Genomic DNA, 20,967 nt, shown 5'->3' on the forward strand with positions numbered 1-20,967 from the left:
GAACGTGGACGGATCCATTTCCGAGGCATAATCCGGGTCACGCAGGAGGTAAGCTGCAAAGGCCGCTCGCACCACACCAGGTTGGATGCGATAAGCCGAAAACCTCCGGAAGGACGGAACCGACGTACCCGGGGGAACACGGAACCGTACCCGGGGAGGGGCCGACACCAAATCCAACTCGTACGCAGAGGGGGGGGAAAGAAAACCCCACTCCTTGTAACAATAAGCCCCGCTCAGTGGGAAGAAAAACCCAGGCGGGGTCCAGCGGGGCCCAAGGCCCCCAAGTCAGCCCCTCCCCAGCCTCGAGGTCCGTCACCACAGGACCCGAGGCCGAGTCCTCTCCCCAAGCCCCGACCCCACAAGACAAGGACGGAGCAGCCGGAAAAGCTGGAGGAAGGGGGGCCCACTGGTCAGACCCTGAAGCTTCGGCCGGGAGACAAGACTCGAATGCCTCTGCCACCCCCCCGGAAGGGGCAACCCCCGAAGCTGCCCGAGTCTCGAGATCAAGTAACCCCTGCTCCGACCCCGAAACCCTCAGACGCTTCGGGGCCGGAAGCAGGGGCGGGGGACCAGAACGAACAGAAGGGGAAGGACGAGGAGGTGCGGACTGAACCAGGATCGAAGCGACCCCCACCCCCAAGTCCGGGTCTCGAAAAGCAAAGCGGGGCAGCCCCGGGGCATCCGGGGAAGCAACCAACCGAGCGCGTTGCAACAGACGAAACCTAGACTGCAACGCACGTGCCGCCTGTACCCGAATAGAATCATCAGAGGATTGGGTAAATTGAGTCACAAGCAAGCAGCAACACTCACAGGACTCAGAGTCGAAAGTATCACCGACCCAACAGGCAGCGTGGCAGAGGCAAAAACAATGAGGGCCACCCTGAGACAAGGGGACCGAGCAACCCTCAAACTCGCACACAGCGAGTGGGGACTCCGGGGTCACATCCATCGGACCCACGCGCCCCCTAGGGGATTCCCAGGGTCCTGAGCGTTTACTTTAAGAGGACTCGCGCTCAGGTAGTCCCAGGCAGGGTGCTGCAAACCGGCGCCCAAAACTACCAAGCAAACTTCTAAAGCTGAACCCCAGGGACGTGTACACTCACGGGGACCTAGCAGGGGGCACCACCGAGGAGAACAGTGGAAGGGCAAAAACAAACTGAATAAAATGACAGAACCCCCCACCAGGCAAAAACAAAAAGAAAAACAAAACCCCGCAAGAGGACAGCGAACCCCAAGGAACAGAGCCGGCCGCGATGTCGGGAATTACTGTACAAGCTGAGCAGCACCCTGCGCCCCTACCAGTGCAAACTGCCTCTTACCTGCCGGTAACAAGGGAGAACAGAACACACAAGAGCCCAACAGGCGGCCGAAAAACCGAAAGGTAAAACGGACCAGCAGAGGCAGACCCCGAGGAGCCTGTGGAAGGTGGCCCCAAGCCCCAAGGGCAGTATTTACAGGGCACCTAGGGAAGGCAGCCCTAGGCGCATGCAGCCCGAGTACTGAAGATAACTCCTGGCTCTCGCACCCACAAAACTAACACCACACTCAAAGCACAGTGCAGTAGCGACACCGGAGCCAGAGCACACGACCATCGCCTATAGCATCAGCCTCAAGACCTGAGGTGTGGGTAGCCGGCGCGGGGGGTTTGGGGCTCCCCTTTCCCCCTCCCGGGGAGGGGGGAGCTGCGCAGACAGCGGCGCGGCAGTGTGTGACGTCACACTAGTTTGCTTGTTTTCGGTTGGGGAGTTCTATCCACTAGTTCGGTTTTAGGTAGCAATTTTAACCAGAATAGGGTTTGTTTTGGGGCGCTTACCTTTCTGGGTGCCTGTTCCGGTCGATGGCAGACATAGAATGCTTCCAACTACACGGGGGCTTCTATAGGCCATTGCTCCCCTTGCCTCTCTGAGGGGGCCCGGTTCTGGCCGTGGTCCCCGGTAGGCCTAAGAACTCCATACACATGACTGATGCCAAAGTCTGACATTAGCATATCAGCCTGGGATAGCTCCGGGGAGCCGACGGGGCTCCCCCCAGAAATCCAACAAAAAACTGTAAATTCTTGGGAAGAAGTCAGGTGGGATAGTCACTGGGCGTGAGGCACTGGTAAACTGAGGCGCGATCGTCGTGCCACCACGTGCTAGGTCGGCCGTACGCGTATCAACAAACTCGTGTCCCGATGCAAAGTTAGTATCCCGATTCAAATATTCCAAATAAGTCGGGCTCATAACCCGAAATGTTCGTAACCCAAGGTACCACTGTACATACATTTATCTCTGCCCTATGTAACATGAATAATTTTATATAATAATAATGTCAACACTTATATTTAATCTTTCAAAAATCTGAAAAGTGCATGCTATAGAGCACTACCTGGAATTTCTCTGAAGCTTGACCCTGCGACATCCCTTCCTCTTTACATGCTGAAACAGCCTGCTGGAGCGACACCTCTGAGGTGCGTCGTGGTCGGATAATCCTATTGATGCATGATGCTGGCATCTTCCCATCACGTACTAACTGTTCTTTCAAACGGAATAATGTTGTTTTGGGGATCTGAAAAGAACAATATAAATAAATTATTTAAAAAAAATAATAGACCACTTGTACCATAGAGTAAGATTTAACTTTTCTTTTTAAATAATAAAACAAATGCATTACAGTTTTGATATACAAAAACCAGCGTTGAATGTAATGAAATGCCATTTTCAGAGTAGAGCCCCAGAGGTTCCCTGGAGCTATTGGACTGATATTAGCTAATATTAGTATGAGCTTCAGTCTTATGGAGTTGTCATGCCTACCGGGGACTACTAGCCAGAACGTGGTTCCCTCGGAGAGGCACAGAGAGCACTGGCCTTTGAAACTCTTATATATAAACGTATTCATTGTATGCCATCAACCGGGGTTGAGCACCCAGAACTGTAGGCGCTTCAAAACAGACCCCTCCTGGTAGAAATATTGCAACCTAAGACCGAATAGAGGCTAGAAACATCCCCGAAAGGGAGAATGACAGGGAGCCTCCGGGGCTCTACCCAGAAAATGGTGTTTCATTATATTCAACGCTGGTTTTCCGTGGGGGAGCCCCGTTGGCTCCCTGGACCTAACTACCCAGAGAGAAATAATAGAGGGACTTACCCAGAAGGTGCCTGCACGGCTCCTGTGGGGAGCCGGTCGGCCGAGCGGACAGCACGCTGGTCTTGTGATCCTGTGGTCCTGGGTTCGATCCCAGGTGCCAGTGAGAAACAATGGGCAGTTTCTTTCACCCTATGCCCCTGTTACCTAGCAGTAAAATAGGTACCTGGGTGTTAGTCAGCTGTCATGGGCTGCTTCCTGGGGGTGGAGGCCTGGTCGAGGACCGGGCCGCGGGGACACTAAAGCCCCGAAATCATCTCAAGATAACCTCTCAAGATAACCACACAACCCATCATGAAGATGAGACAACTGGCTGCAACTGCTGATCCAAAGCGACACAAGACCGCTGAGGGTCTGGCACATTAACGAGATAACAGGCAGCCAGAATCCTGTTAGATCTCAAAACCCCCGCACCCGAATATCCACCCAAGACATATTGCCAAACACAGCAGCCAACGCTGTGAATTTACGAACATCATGGGCGCAAGGATAGACCATAGGCTGGCTAGACTTGATAATCCTGCAGATGACCTGAGAGATCCGAGCCCTGGAACAGGGAACAAGAGAAACTGGGTCAACCCAAAGCGCGTCCCCAGACACAGAAGCCGAGGTACGCAGGTAATGGCATAAAGCCGCAACCAAACACAAAACCTGATGCACCCCCGGCCTGACCAACCAAGCATCAATAACCCATAGACCCCACCAGAAGTCCACCGTCTCGTTCTTCGCTAAAAAAGGAGGAGACGGCTGCAGGCGAACAAAATGTCCACCCAGACCAAAAGAGCAAAAGCCCCTGTGCCAGAGGAGAGCATGAAGCTCCCCAACTCGACCCCCCAGAAGCCAAAGCTAACAAGAACAAAGTTTTCTGAAAACAATCTTGGACCGAAGGGCCACCACAAGTTGAGGAGAAGAAAGAAAGGAGAGCACACGGTCTAAAGACCAGGATAGCTCAGGTGGCGCATGAGCAGGCTGCAGGTGGAAAAAGGCACGAGAAAGCTTGCGAAATAGAGCCAAAGTGACATCCACCCCGAATGCAAGCAGGAGCGGCTCCACCAGCGCCGCACGATATGAGGCGATAGTATTCGGCATAAGATGCTTGTCTTGAAAGAGCTAAGAAAGAAAAGACACCACAACACGATCCAAAATTGAAGACAACCTACACAGGGAAATGGCGAAAAGGCCGCCAAGAGACTTCATACTGTCGCTGAGAAAACCGCAGGTGAGACACCATGAGAGAAGCCATCTGGTCACCATAAAGATGGTGATACACCCTCGCCAGAAACTCCAGACACAAAATGCGGAAGAGTAGAGCAAACCAGCAAGGTACCTCACTGGCCCAATCTGCTGAAAGAGGCCGAGCTGTGGAAAACACACCAGGTTTGGAGACCGAACAAGCAGCGCCTGAAACCAAGGCTGGGCTGTCCACCATGGAGCCAAAAGGGGAACCCTTCCCCGGTAGAACTCGAGCTGAGCGAGAACCCGAAGCAATAGCTGAACCGGGGAAAAAAACCAGCGTTGAATGTAATGAAACGCCATTTTCTGGGTGAGACCCGGAGGCTCCCCGGAGCTTTACCGGCTGATATGCTAATGTCAGACTTTGGCATCAGTCATGTGTATGGAGTTCTAGGGCCTACCGGGGACCACGAGCCAGAACCTGGCCCCCTCAGAGAGGCAAGGGGAGCAATGGCCTATAGAAACCCCCGTGTGGTTGGAAGCATTCTATGTCTGCCATCAACCGGGTCAAGCATCCAGAAAGGCAAGCATTCCAAAACAAACCCCTATTCTGGTGAAAATTGCTACCTAAGCCGAACTAGTGGATAGAACTCTTCAACAGAAAACAAGGAAACTAGTATGACGTCATACGTCACCGCGCCGCTGTCTGCGCAGCTCCCCCCTCCCTGGGAGGGGGAAGGGGGAGCCCCAGACCTCCCACGCCGGCTATGCACCCATCAGTTCTGAGGCTGGATGTCAAAACACGCGAAAAACGCCGACCGGAGGGAGGGAGGGTTGCCGGGGAGCCTCCGGGTCTCACCCAGAAAATGGCGTTTCATTACATTCAACGCTGGTTTTCTGGGGGGAGCCCCGTCGGCTCCCCGGAGCTAACTACCCACAGAGGAAGGTCTAAAGGGACAAAACCGGGAGGCGGACACCATGCACCCCCCAAGGAGGCGAGACAACCGGCAGCAAACGCCAACCCAAGGCGCCACAGCCCCGAAAACCCCGGGAACAACACGAGAACCACGAGCAGCGAGGCCCCTGCACGAACACCAAAAATCCATGCCCGAAAGACTGCAAGGCCACGTCGCCCAGACGGCAGCGAGAGCAGCGAAGCCACGAACGCCACAGGCATGAGGGAAGAACACAGGCAGCTTAGCCGCAAGAACACGGCTGACCACCCGGGACACTGTCACCCGCGAACCGGGAAGAACAAAACCGGATCAACGCAAAACGCACTCCGGACCCAAACGCCGTGGCACGCAAACAACAGCGGAGGGCCGCCACTGAACACAAAAACGACACACCCCCGGCCCGACCAACGAAGCACCAACAAACCCTGGACCCCTCCAGAATGCAGCAGCCCCACCCCGCGCCTGAAAAGATGGAGACTGCTGCCATCAAACAACCAAAACGCTAAAACCGAAGGAGCAAGAAAACTCAGCGACTCGACCCCCAGAGGCAAAGGCCCAAAGGAAAGAACCGACGAAAAAACACACCGGAACCGAAGGGGCACTACCAACCGAGAAGACAGAGCACGCTGACCAGAGACCAGGATGGTGCAAGCGGCGCACGAACAGGCCGGAGGTGAAACGACTCACAAGACAGCTGACTAACGGTGCAGAAGCAACACCAAGACCGAAAGCAAGCTGAAGCGGCTCCGCCTGCGCCGCACGAAAAGAGGCGACAGTATGTGGCAAGACGACGGCCCCCAACCCCCACTAGAAAACCAAGCCGAGAGTAAACCAAGCGAACAAGAGTAACCACCTAAGAAGGGACAGGAAAAGGAAGGACCGCCAAAATACCCCATACTGCCGCCAAGAGAAGTACGCAGGTGGGACACCTACCACGAAGCCACCCGACCACCAACCGGAGGCGAGACCACGAGGCAGAACATAAGCAGCCCCGACAAGCCCCCCCCGAGCCCAGGAAAAGGCAGAGCCGCGAGAAGATCTCGGGCGCGACCACCGAAACCCAGGCGGCACAAGGAGATGGAACGTCTGCCGAACAGAAAAACTCCCCAAAGCATGCAAGCCCGCCAGGAGTTCAGAAACGACGGGTCCGACGCGAGACATCGCAAGACCCCCCCCCCCAAAAAAAAAACAACCGGCAGGGAAAACCAAAGAAGGCGGAAGGGTCGCCGCCAGAACAGGACCCGAACCAAGGGGCACGAACAACTGCAATAGACCGAGACAAAGAAGCACATCACAGGACACAGGCTGACCAACGCCTAAGAACACACGCAGAACATCCCTGCTGCAGAGGAGGCAGGAAGAAAGAGCAGAAGCACAAAAAACCCCAGGAGAACAACCAGGGGTGGACAATCAGGCAGGGACAAAAACCCCACGCAATCCCCAGGCACAAAACGGCAGGAAAGTGCCACTCCACAACTGGACACAGGAACAAGGACACGCCACCGTGAAACACAATACCAATGCACACGTGCAGCAGCAGCAACAGGCACCACTGCAACATGCAACATGTAAATAGCAACTCCCCTCTGCAAAGGCAGAGAACGGAGCAGGCAGACCCCAGACAGGGCCAACGGAGACACGACAAAACCCTGCAGGCCCAGAAACCTGCACCAGACGACCGACGGCGGAGAAACCCCGCTCGATACCTGCTGGATGAAGTACTGGGAGCTCTTTTACACCTGAAGCCCGGCCCAAGGTCAGGCCAGACCGGCCAGAGGATGGCCCACCAGGCAGCTGCTAGGAGCAGTCCACCGGCCCACATACCCCCACAACCAGGACGGGCCGGAACTGCCATACGAAAACAGACCAGTGCGCCCTGGAAGTCCACGGACGAACCAGCAAGAAGGCTTATGCTCGCAAGTAGGTCGTGTAACAAGCACAGACCACTGATGGTAATACAGTGTTCCCCAAAAGTGCCAACAGCACCACTGCACTCCACTGGTACTATCCCGCAAGTTCTACCAGATAGGCGGGACCCAAGAGCCAGAGCTCAAATCCTGCAAGCACAGCCAGGAGCCTTACCAGGTGAGTACAGAACCAACCCTACAACCCCCACACCTCACAACATTAAAAAAGGAGGGTCCCCTGAATGACTCCAGCATGGGTTGGACATGCACATGAGGGGGACAGGAAGGGGTGATAAAGGGATAGTCACTGGTGTGCGAACGGTCTCAGTCGTACAAAAATATACCTAAATAAAGACAGGTATATAAACACCGCTGCATCCAGCGCCCGGCCAAAAGACGCCAGACAGCAGAAACTCACCTGGCGAATGGTGGCACGAACTTGACACGACTCAACCGTGCCCAGAAGAACTTGGGAGCACCGCCAGGTGAAGACGCCAGAGCCGGACCCTGCCGGACCCGCAGGAGAACAGGGAGAGGCGAAGGAGGTGGTCCACACCCATGACACAGGGAAAACCGCGGTGTCCTCCCCACAACTGGGAACCAAGACACCCCCGGCGCGAAGGGGCACATACCGCAGCCAGGGAGAAGAACGAGAGGTGAAGCACTGTAGCAAAAAAAAAAAAGGCGCAAAACCCCAGCACTGAAACACCGCCCAGACCAAAACAAACTCCACGGTGCATGCGCATAACACGCTGGCCGAACCGCACACCCTCCCTGCGGGAAGGCGCCAGCCAGGACTACTGCACGAGAAAAGGAGCCAAAAGAGGAAGCAGGAACAATAAAACCAGCCAAAGAAGCAAAGAGCCCAAAAAGGAACCCAACCGGGCGACAAGTAGCCCAACTGGGCGACAAGTAGCCCAACCGGGCGACAAGTAGCCCAACCGGGCGACAAGTAGCCCAACCCGGCGAAAAGTAGCCCAACCGGGCGACAAGTAGCCCAACCGGGCGACAAGTAGCCCAACCGGGCGACAAGTAGCCCAACAGGGAGACAAGTAGCCCAACAGGGCGACAAGTACGAGGAGCCGACAGACGTTCCAATAATGCGGGAAGTAGCGAAAAACCTTCCCGTACCCTCGAGAACACAGAAGCCAACACTAGTCCCGAAGGCACACGAAGGCGCAGGCGCACCCGAGATCAGAAGTCACGCAGAACCCCATCGAACGGGGAAACATGACAAAAACACCGTCCCAAAAAGGGGGGAGAGGAAACATCCACCCACAGGACGGAACCAACCGACTCAAAGGCCAAGGAACGGAGCCCGGGGAGGGGCCGACGTCCAACAGCACGTACGGCGAGTGGGGAGGAAAGACCCCACTCCGCGTAACCACAAGCCCCGCCTAGAGGGGGATAAAAACCCCCACGGGGTCTAACGGGGCCAAGGCCCCCCCCAAGTCAGCCCCTCCCCAGCCCCGGGAACCTACACGACAGGCCCCGGGGCCGAGCCGTTCCCCCAAAGCCCCGGCCGTACCAGAAAACCGGGGCAGCCGTGAAAACACTAAGGAAGGGAGCCCACTGGCAGACTCATACAACATGGCTGGAGGAACAGGCCCAAATGCCCCCGTCACTACCCCGGAAAGGCAATTCCCCGAGACTGCCCGAGTCTCAACACCACCAAAAACCCCGCCCCGAACCTACAGACGGTAAGGAACCGGATGCAGGCAGGAAGGGTGAACCAGGGGAAAGACAAGGGGGCGTGGATGTAACCGAAGCAACCAACACCCCCAAGTCCCAAAACGAACTACAACGGGGCAGCCCCGGGGCTCCCGGGGAGGAAACCACGAGAACGTTGCCACCACCAAGGCTCAAGTGCAACGCCCCTGCTGCCCGCACCCGCTTTGTTAGCACAACTGGGTAACCGAGCCACAACGAGCAACCAAACTCGCAGGACTCCGGGTCGAAGGTGTCACCGACCCCACAGGCAGCAGACGGAGGCAAAACAGAGAGTCACCCAGAGACAAAAGGTGAGAGCAACCCTCAAACTCGCTGGAAGCGAGGGGGGGGACTCTGGGGTCACATCCATCGGACCCGCGCGCCCCCAGGGGTTTCCCAGGGTCCCGAGCGTTTACTTTAAGAGGACTCGCGCTCAGGTAATCCCAGGCAGGGTACTGCTAACCGGCACCCAAAGCTACCAAACAACTTTCTAAGAGCTGAACCCCCGGGACGTGTACACTCACGGGGACCTAGCAGGGGTACCACCAGAAAATACTCAGAACACAAGGGACACAAGGGGCAAGAACGAAGGCAGACCCCCACCAGGTAGATAAACAAAAAGAAAAAGAAAACCCCGCAAGAGGACAGCGTACCCAAGCGGAACAGAGCCGGCCGCTATGATTGGTAAAGACAAGCTGCACAGTACCCCGCGCCCCACCAGTGCAAACACTGCCCCTTACTCTAAGGCGAACAAGGGAGACAGAACACCCGAGCACACAAAGAGCGGCCGAAAACCAAGCAGTAAACGGCCAAGCAGGGGCAGGACCCAAGGAACTTGTGGAAGGTGGCCCCAAGCCCCAAGGGCAGTACTTACAGGGCACCTAGGGAAGGGATCCCTAGGCGCATGCAGCCCGAGTACTGAAGAATCACTCCCGGCTCACGCACCACCTAGAAAACAGACACCACACTCTAGGTACAGTGCTGAAACAACCACTGGAGCCGGAGCACATAACCATTGCCTATAGCATCAGCCGAAGAACTGATGGGTGGATAGCCGGCGTGGGAGGTCTGGGCCTTCCCCTTCCCCCTCCCGGGGAGGGGGGAGCTGCGCAGACAGCGGCGCGGTGACGTATGACGTCATACTAGTTTCCTTGTTTTCTGTTGAAGAGTTCTATCCACTAGTTCGGCTTAGGTAGCAATTTTCACCAGAATAGGGGTTTGTTTTGGAATGCTTACCTTTCTGGATGCTTGACCCGGTCGATGGCAGACATAGAATGCTTCCAACCACACGGGGGTTTCTATAGGCCATTGCTCCCCTTGCCTCTCTGAGGGGGCCAGGTTCTGGCTCGTGGTCCCCGGTAGGCCCTAGAACTCCATACACATGACTGATGCCAAAGTCTGACATTAGCATATCAGCCGGTAAAGCTCCGGGGAGCCGACGGGGCTCCCCCCAGAAAGGTACAGATAACCCCACCGCGACCAGTCTTGCCAAAAAGCGTCTACCACAAAGACCTCACAGTCGGGAAAGGGTGCCATACACTGGGAGATGCCTCGACCCCGCTGACGCAAAGAGGTCCACCTCCGGGGGCACGAATGTCCGGCATAGCCAACTGAAGGAGGCTGCGTCGACCGTCCATTCCATGGACAGGGAAATGAACCTCGACAGGCCATCTGCCAGGACGTTGGACATACCCTGGATATGAACAGCACGGAGAGCTAAACCCCGTGAACTTGGCAGAAGAGCCACTAAAGTGACCAGCCCCAAAGAGCCACGGACCGCAGAGACCCCCCCACCCCCGCAGTTCAGGAAATGAACCACCTGTGTGCAGTCTGAATGAAGCCAGATCATAGAACCCCGAGTGAGCTTCAAGGTAGGCCAAAACCTTGAAGATGCAGATGGGCCACCATGACCCGGGTAAGACGTGTAAAAATGCGAGGCACCAGATTCAGCCTGGAGGGACTGCAATGAAAGCAATAAGCCTGCCGCCCAACCACGAAACCTAACCAGTCCCTGAACCCCGGATGAATAGGGACGTGCCAACACACGTCCTGGAGGTCCAAAGACACCACCCAAAAACCCCACTCCAAAAGCCAGCCACACCTGAGACAGAGTAGTTATCCAAAAGGAGGAGGCAAGGTATCCAGGCGGTTCAGACGGGACAGGTCCAGAATGAACCTTAGATCTGCACAGTCCTGTTTCAGCACTGGAAACAGGCTGGAAACCCACCTGATGGACGAGGTCGTTTCGACCACACCCAAGTGCACCCACTCCAGGATGACCCGACGAAGCGAAGGGAAAGAAACCAGCCCCACCAGCCCCGAACTCCCCAGGGGGGGAGGACCGACCCAACGCCACCGCAGGCCAGAAGACACAACCTGAAACGCCCACAAATCGTGGGACCAAGTGCAGGCAAACAGAGCCAGTCACACCCCCCCTCCCCCAAACATCCCATCAAGAGCATCCCGGGCATCCCTGACACCACCTACCCTTTAACCGGTTGGGGGTGTTTGTGGTGTCGGCATGAATGAGCGGCATGTGGTGTGGTGACATGTTGCTTGTTAGCTTGTTTTTCTTTGGGAGAGTTTCTAGCCTCTGTTCAGTCTTAGATTGCAATATTTCTACCAGAAGGGGTCTGTTTTGAAGTGCCTACTTTTCTGAATGCTCAATCCCAGTCGATGGAAGACATGAATACTTTTATACATATGAGTGTCATAGGCTTTTACACCTTGTGCCTCTCTGAGGCACGTTCCTGGAAGGCATGACAACTCCATAAGACTGAAGCCCAGTACTAATATTAGTTAATATTAGTTAATATTAGTTCAATAGCTCCAGGGAGCTGACAGGGCTCCTCCGCCCCCCCCCACAAAAAAAAGTTAGTGACTATCAGAAAAACTAAACTAAATTTTGCATAAAATTTCAGCAATAATAATAATTCCCATTGTCAGGAATAGAAAGGATGTGTATATACTGTATATATACTTTAGGCTTATATCGAGGTCCTCCCCAAGGTGGAACTACTGACCCTCCCCAGGATGCAACCCTACAACAGTTGACTAACACCCAGGCACCTATTTACATCTAGGTGAACAGAGTTGGTGAAAAGAAATGTGCCCAACCATTGTTATCCCGCTTGGGAATCAAGCCCGGGATCCCAGATTATGAGTCGAGAACAAAGTCATTGAGATGGGTTATTATAATCTATAAAAATTACCAACTATCTACATCACAATAGAATACTGTATATAAAACATTTGTCTTATGTTTTACAGAAAATAAAAAATAAAAATAAATGACATGAATAGCAAATGTTACTTTGCCTCTCGAAAAAACCAGCGTTGAATGTAACGAAACGCCATCTTCTGGATGAGGCCAGGAGGCTCCTTGGAGCTTATCAGGCTAATGTATGTTATATTAGACCGGGACATTAGCTATAGAGTTCAGACATACCAGGAACCAGTGCCAGAACCTGGCCCCTTCAGAGAGGTTGCAGGGAGCAATGGCCCTGGAAAACTCCCCCATGGTTGAGGGGGTTTTCCTTATCTGCCATCAACCGGAGTTAGGCACCCAGAAAGGTAGGCATAACAAAGCAAACCCCGCATGGTAAGAAACTAACAACAAAAACTAAACAGAGAGGTAGAACTCCCTACAATCCCAAGGAAACAAGCAAACATGACACTTTACTGTTGCGCTGCTCGTCCATGCAGCCCCTCCTCTTCCCGAGATGGGGAGGGGAGGGGGGGCCTGGACCTCACCGTACCGGCTGCATAGCACTCCAGTTCGGAAGCTAAGCTTCAACAAACGCGAAAAAACTGTCACCCAGTGGGAGGAAGGGTTGCCAGGGAGCCTCCGGGGCTCACCCAGAAAATGGCATTTCATTACATTCAATGCTGGTTTTCTGTGGGGAGCCCCTACAGCTCCCTGGAGCTTCATACCCAAAGAGAAGGAAAAGAAAGGGCTGACTCGGGAGATGCCACCACAAACTCCGCAATGCGAAGTCGAGGCAACAGGCTGCAACCTGCGAACCAAAGCAACACCAGAATGCCCAGGGGCAGACATACTCACACAATAACGGGCGGCCATGAACCTGTACGACCTCCAAATCCCTGCGCCCAAAATGAGCCCAAGACACGTTACCAAACACTGCAGCGAAAGCTGCAAACGTCCCAACGGCACCGGTGCGAGGATACACTGCAAGCTGGCTAGAATGAACCCTGCGGTCGACATGGGAGATCCGAGCCCAGGAACAGGGAACGAGGAAAACCGGATCAACCCAAAGCACATCCCCAGCCACGGCATGCAGGTAATTACCTAAGTGTAATTACCTAAGTGAAGTTACAGGATGAGAGCTACGTTCGTGGTGTCCCGTCTTCCCAGCACTCTTTGGAGAAGTGCTGGGAAGCTAACGGAGAAGAGGCACAACCAGACACAACACATGACGCGCCCCCGGCCGAAGCAACCAAGCATCAATAACCCAAGGACCCATCCGGAAAGCAGCCGTCTCGGCCTTCACCAGAAAAGACGGAGAAGGCTGCAAATGTACAAACCTACCTCCAGAACCAAAAGAGCAAAAACCCCTGTGCCGGAGGAGAGCTGGAAGCTCCCAGACCCGACCCTCAGAGGCCAATGCCAACAAATATAGGACCTTTGAAAAACAATCTTGAACCGAAGGGGCTACCACAAACCGAGGAGAGGAAAAATAAAAGACCACCCTGACCAAGGACCAGGACGGCTCAGACAGCGCATGAGCAGGCCAGAGGTGAAACAAAGTACGAGAAAGTGTACGGAAAGGGGCGGACGTCACGTCCACCCCGAACGTAAGCTGGATCGTCTCCGCCAGTGCCCCACGATATGAGGCGACAGTAAGAAGCATCAATAACGATCCGAAAAACTAAGAAAGGACAAGACAACCTGATGCGAGAGAGAAGACAACCTGCGAAGAGCAAGAAAAAGGAGAATAGAAACGCAAGGAAACTTCATACTGTCGCCGAGACGAAACTCGTAGGTGGGACACCATCAACAAAGCCACCTGATCACCATAGAGAAAAGAGCCGAGGAGAAGGCCGAACCAGCCACGTACCGGACTGCTCCAACCTGCCGAAAGAGGCAGAGCCGCGGGAAACGCTCCGGGTTTGGACACCGATCAAGCAGCATCTGAAAACAAAGCTGGGCCGGCCACCAAGGGGCCACGAGGACAACTCTCCTTGGGAAGGACTCCAACCGAGCCAGAATCCAAAGCAACAGCTGGACCGGGGGAAGAAGTACAGGTAACTCCACCTTGACCAGTCCTGCCGAAAAGTATCCACCGTGAGCACCTCGCAGGCGGGGAAGGGCGCCACATAGAATGGGAGTGTAACGGTTCTTGGTTACGTAAAGTATGGTGACAAATAAACACAGACACTAAGATACTATATTTGGTCGAATATACAGAAGTACACAGGTGATACGATGGTGTGAGTTGAGCGAACTGAGCGTTGGTACAGTATCTCGCAAGTGTCTGCTCTAGACCACACTTGAAAGTAGACTAGTTAATGTTTGCTATTCTTGCTGCTTATATTGCTCGGGCATCACCTCACCGTGTTGCCCGGGCAACGCCTCACCTCATTCATCTCCAAAGGTTGACAGGAATATTAACACTATATTTGAAGCGAGTATATTATTGGGATAATCTACTCGCTACAGAACTCCCCCTCCCAGGGGATGAAAGGATAAATACTTGATCAAGGAACTTAGCTGGTCGGTGAATTGTACGCCCTGCTCGCGTTACATAACCATCAAAGTTAACTTCCTCCTCTTCGCTGATGTCATCTAACTGGGGTCGTAGGGTGGGAGGTCGCACAGGATCGTCCGTCGTCGTAGGATCAGGTTGTGGTGCAGCTGGTAACTGGGGTTGTAACATGGGAGGTCATACAGGATCGTCCGTTGTCGTAGGTGGCGGTGCTGCTGGTAACTGTGGTCGAAAAGTGAACTGCGTAGTCGGCGGATGTGTCTCTGGATTTAGCAGTGTCGCAGACGTTTGAGACGAAGCCTGGAGCAGAGCAGAGAGCTGAGTGAGGCCGGAGTCGTGGAGCTCTATGTGGGAGAGCGTGGCGGCTCGATTGAGATTTGTGAGTGTCTAAATTCGGGGAGCGAGAGCGTGGCGGCTCGATGCGGTCGTAGTCTGCTGTCTGCTCTGTGTCGAAGCTGTAGCGTCTTGGGTTGATTAGGACTGTACACGCCGAGTACTACATTGTTGACTGTGGAAATTGTAGTCTGGTACCAAAAGATGTAGGCAGTGTGTGGACAAGCTCGGTGTAGCAGGAGAGAAGAAGGTGCATAATTGTTGCGTCCTTGGGTCGCTGGTGGAGCATTTAGATCCGGGGCGGATGGGCTCGGGCACCAGGACATTAGGAGGTAATGTAGGCACGTAGTTAGGACAACGAGGTAATCACTGCTAGAGCTGAATTGTCCTGGAAGCGACGAAGAGTCGGAAACACAAGCTGTAAGTCCTGTACTGCGCAAAGTGCTTGAGTCGGCAGAGTATCAGAATGCAGTGAACGTGTAGATGAATCTGACGAAAGAGCAGCTTTCGTGGGCGCCCCTGTAGAACAAGCAGTGCCCTGGCAGTGACGGAGAGTCGGCAGGACAGGCTGTAGATCACACATTATGTAGTTACTGATGAAGCTGCCAGATGAGTGAGTAGTGATCGTGGAGCAGCAAGCCGTAGTAGATGAAAATGCAGAGACGATCGCGATGAAAATCATAGCTATGGCAAGGGTGTTGGCAACGTTCCATGACAGGTGGCTGCGGTCCACAGCAAGCAGCAGCAGTGGAGGTCCAGTGAAAGTCCATGTTGTAGTCCATCGTGGCTGGGTATCGTCGAAACTCTCTGGGGTCACCAATGTAACGGTTCTTGGTTACGTAAAGTATGGTGACAAATAAACACAGACACTAAGATACTATATATATATTTGGTCGAATATACAGAAGTACACAGGTGATACGTTGGTGTGAGTTGAGCGCACTGAGCGTTGGTACAGTATCTCGCAAGTGTCTGCTCTAGACCACACTTGAAAGTAGACTAGTTAATGTTTGCTATTCTTGCTGCTTATATTGCTCGGGCAACACCTCACCGTGTTGCCCGGGCAACGCCTCACCTCATTCATCTCCAAAGGTTGACAGGAATATTAACACTATATTTGGAGCGAGTATATTATTGGGATAATCTAATCGCTACAGGAGATGCCGAGACCACGCCGATGCGAAAACATCCATGTCCGGGAGTCCGTACATCCGGCAGAGCCAACGAAATTGGCGACGACCGCAATTCGTGAACAGAGGAATGGACCGAGGCCGTCTGCCAGGACGCAGGACACACCCCGGACATGAAACGCACGGAGAGCCAAACCCCGAGAATCCAGCAGACGAGCCACTCGAAGGGACCAACCCCAAAGGGGCAAGGACCGAAGAGAACCCCCATGGTTCAGGCAATGAACCACTGGAGAACAGTCCGAATGGAGCCGAATGGTAGAGCCCCGAGTGACCCGAACCCTCCGAAGCAACCAGACAGCAATGAACTCCCGAAGCATGCTGTGAGCCCGACGGAAGGACGGACCCCACTGTTCTCGGCCGGCCTGGTGAGCACTGGTCACAAAGCCCCAGCCGAGACACGACCCGTCCGTGAACACATCGAGCGAAGGCTCGGGGAGGCGCCAAGGCACGGAATTCCGAACACCCCAAAGAGGAAGCCGGCGACACAGCACCAACACAAGATCCCCGGAGGACGAACCCAATGATCGCAAGAGAGGTGGAAAGGGAGTCCCCGAAGGAACCAAAACAGACGCCGAAGCCAAACCCAACCCAACGGATAGACCAGCACAGCGAAGTTCTGACTCCCGCACAACCGTTCGAGCAACCGCCGAGTAACCCGGAACCCCTCAGAAACAGCCGAAGGCGGGACCGCAGCAGCAGCAACACCTTTGGAGGGAAAGACAAAGAAGCGGTCCAATAGTCCTAAACAAGATCCAGTCAGGTCCGAACCTGGGATGGAACCAGATGGAATGGCCTCCAGTTCACCAGGAACCCGAACCCGGTGATCTGGAAAGAACCACACTCCTGGCGAGCAGACAAGCAAACTGACTGGGAGCCTACAACAGTCAGTCTTTGAGGTGGGCCAGAAAACTGAATCCCGAGCAGACGCAGACAGGTCACCAAGATCTGGTAAAGATGCGTAAATCCACTAAGTGCCAATTTACAAACTAGGGAAGGCAACAAAAGCAGCAAGCCTGAAGTCCAACCACCAAACAAATTCCAGTTGGTTTATATAATTATTTATTGAATTTAAAGGGTTTATGTCACACATAAACGCTATATATAACCATTTGTTCCATTCACCAACAAAAAATAAACAATAATCAGCTGATTCATACGCGCAGAAAACTATAATCAGCTGATTTATTCCTGAGACAACGAGAATCAGCTGATCCATTCGCACAAAAACAAGAATCAGCTGATCTTGTAACAGCCTCTCCCAGCATGCCAGCCATTCATTGTCTGTCGTGTAAGCCTGATAGCAAAGTGCTCAGACGAGCTCCTTACATGATATATCGAACCCAGAACAGGTCTGAGAGTGCTATGGCTTACCAGTGGGCAAAGCCGTTTAAGTCAGAACAGATTGGGCTCTCATCAATTACCAAACGCCAGTCCTGGAACCCTGGAGAAGAACGTGCCAAGAAGTGACCCGGAGGTCCAGGGACAACATCCAGGCACCTGGCCCCAACAGAAGCTGGACTGGAAAAAACAGTCTTCCGAAGAGGGCAAAGAATCCAGGGCGCAGACTACATAAGTCCAGGAGAACCACAAGGCCCATGTCTGCACTAGAATAGGCGGGAAACCCACCTGATGGACGAGGTCATTTCGACCACACCCAAGCACACCCACTCGAGGATGACCTGGAAAGAAACCTGCCCCACCAGCCCCGAAAGGAAGGATGTCTGCCCCATCCTCGGAAGGATGGGGCAGAACGACCACATCGAAACACACCCACACCAAGATGACATGACAAAGTGCAGGGAACGAAGCCCACCCCACCAGCCCCAAACACCCCCAAAAGGGGGAGAAGCCGCCCGACACCACCAAAGGTCGGAAGACAACCAAAAACCGCCCACAAATTGCGGGACCAAGCGAGAACCAACAGAGCAAGCTGCCCCCCCCCCCCAGCACCCCATCAACAGCGAAGGGAACGAAGCCCCTTCCGAAAGAAAATGTGTTTATATAAATACTTACACACACACATAGACATATTATATATATATATATATATATATATATATATATATATATATATATATATATATATATATATATATATATATATATATATATATATATATATATAATTAAATATGACCGAAAAAGTAAGATTAATAATTCTAACACGAATTTTCTGAATCTTTCGTACATTTCTTTTCACTGTTGGAGGTAAATCAAAAATCAATTCTCCAAAATTCATTTTTATTTCTAGTCTGACGCGACACGAGCGCGTTTCGTAAAACTTATTACATTTTCAAAGACTTTAGTTTACAAATACACAACTGAATAGAACTTAAGCATCTCCGATTTTATATCTACATTTTAGTGAGGTGGATGGGGTGAGGTGGCATTAATAGGGTATTAATTTCATCAACACAAGACAGAACAAGAGGTGGCATTAATAGGGTATTAATTTCATCAACACAAGACAGAACACGAAACAATGGGTATTGAATAGAAGTGTTTGTAGAAAGCCTATTGGTCCATATTTCTTGATGCTTCTATATTGGAGCGGAGTCTTGAGGTGGGTAGAATATAGTTGTGCATTAATTGGCTGTTGATTGCTGGTGTTGACTTCTTGATGTGTAGTGCCTCGCAAACGTCAAGCCGCCTGCTATCGCTGTATCTATCGATGATTTCTGTGTTGTTTACTAGGATTTCTCTGGCGATGGTTTGGTTGTGGGAAGAGATTATATGTTCCTTAATGGAGCCCTGTTGCTTATGCATCGTTAAACGCCTAGAAAGAGATGTTGTTGTCTTGCCTATATACTGGGTTTTTTGGAGCTTACAGTCCCCAAGAGGGCATTTGAAGGCATAGACGACGTTAGTCTCTTTTAAAGCGTTCTGTTTTGTGTCTGGAGAGTTTCTCATGAGTAGGCTGGCCGTTTTTCTGGTTTTATAGTAAATCGTCAGTTGTATCCTCTGATTTTTGTCTGTAGGGATAACGTTTCTATTAACAATATCTTTCAGGACCCTTTCCTCCGTTTTATGAGCTGTGGAAAAGAAGTTCCTGTAAAATAGTCTAATAGGGGGTATAGGTGTTGTGTTAGTTGTCTCTTCAGAGGTTGCATGGCGTTTCACTTTCTTTCTTACGATGTCTTCGACGAAGCCATTGGAGAAGCCGTTGTTGACTAGGACCTGCCTTACCCTACAGAGTTCTTCGTCGACTTGCTTCCATTCTGAGCTGTGGCTGAGAGCACGGTCGACATATGCGTTAACAACACTCCTCTTGTACCTGTCTGGGCAGTCGCTGTTGGCATTTAGGCACATTCCTATGTTCGTTTCCTTAGTGGAGACTGCAGTGTGGAAACCTCCGCTCTTTTCCATGACTGTTACATCTAGAAAGGGCAGCTTCCCATCCTTTTCCATCTCGTAAGTGAAACGCAGCACGGAACTCTGCTCAAATGCCTCCTTCAGCTCCTACAGATGTCTGACATCAGGTACCTGTGTAAAAATGTCGTCAACATACCTTTTCCATAGCTCATAAAACGGAGGAAAGGGTCCTGAAAGATATTGTTAACACTTTCGCTCGGGGATGACGCAGCATTGCGTCATCCGTTTACTGGCGGTAATGCCGGGGATGACGCAGCATTGCGTCATCCACTTTAAAAATTCGCCAAAAATCAGGTTTTTATCTGATTTTTTGGGGACTGGTTTTAAAATGTGCGCCGATGTCTTCCCATTTTCTTTGTTGAACCTCGTGGCCCTCAGGCGGCTTGGCACACCCCGTGGGCCCATTGTCTTTGCTCCACTGTTGTGACCAATGTCGCCTCCCCTCGCATCTCAAACGTGTGAACATTTCGGCTATTTCCCGTGGCTATATTTCTTACTGCGGCTTTAAAAACTATCTACGCTTACTCCACGATGGATAGTAATCATGAACAAGGCCCTTCCAGGAAGAAAATTGCGAAAGAAAGGCTTGAAAAGGGTGGGAATTTGGAGTGTAGCAAGAAGGCCTCTGAGCACTCACTCACGGCTAACGCGTGGCCCGTCTTCAACTCGTCGGCGGTTGGAGCGTGACCAGGTTTTTTTTTTTATATGCTAATGTTCCTCTAGAGAATTTTATTACGAACCCATTGAGACCAAAATGAAAGACCTAGGACAAAAATTGAGGTGACCAGAGTGAAAATAGTGAAAACATTTTATCCCGTTTGCGCGCTCCCGGGTAACTCGTTCGCACTTTCTCTGTTTGCTGCGGGTAATTAGCCGGGCTTTTGGAGTTTATATGCATTTAGTGCTGTAGAGAATTTTATTGCGAACACAATGATACCAAATTTTATCTCGTAGAGGGAGAATTGAGGTGACAAAGTTGAAGAGAGTATACACTTTTCGGAATTAACGCGCCCTTCCATGACACGCTGGGGCCCATATCGCCCTGTCGAGGGGTGGCGCGCGGGGTGAGCGAAAGTGTTAATAGAAACGTTATCCCTACAGACAAAAATCAGAGGATACAACTGACGATTTACTATAAAACCAGAAAAACAGCCAGCCTACTCATGAGAAACTCTCCAGACACAAAACAGAACGCTTTAAAAGAGACTAACGTCGTCTATGCCTTCAAATGCCCTCTTGGGGACTGTAAGCTCCAAAAAAAAACAGTATATAGGCAAGACAACAACATCTCTTTCTAGGCGTTTAACGATGCATAAGCAACAGGGCTCCATTAAGGAACATATAATCTCTTCCCACAACCAAACCATCGCCAGAGAAATCCTAGTAACCAACACAGAAATCATCGATAGATACAGCGATAGCAGGCGGCTTGACGTTTGCGAGGCACTACACATCAAGAAGTCAACACCAGCAATCA

General features: G+C 52.3%; 1 protein-coding gene across 1 annotated transcript in view; it reads right to left on the reverse strand.

The window, feature by feature from the left end:
- The window catches only part of LOC123758018 (uncharacterized), a 163,003-nt gene that overhangs the window by 41,047 nt on the left and 100,989 nt on the right, over positions 1–20,967 (reverse strand). The window contains exon 12 of the mRNA XM_069338897.1: positions 2,368–2,547. Coding sequence (XP_069194998.1) covers positions 2,368–2,547 — 180 coding nt within the window. The remainder of the gene's footprint in view (positions 1–2,367; positions 2,548–20,967) is intronic.

This window comes from Procambarus clarkii, chromosome 40 (assembly GCF_040958095.1).
Source record: "Procambarus clarkii isolate CNS0578487 chromosome 40, FALCON_Pclarkii_2.0, whole genome shotgun sequence".
Lineage (NCBI taxonomy): Eukaryota > Metazoa > Arthropoda > Malacostraca > Decapoda > Cambaridae > Procambarus > Procambarus clarkii.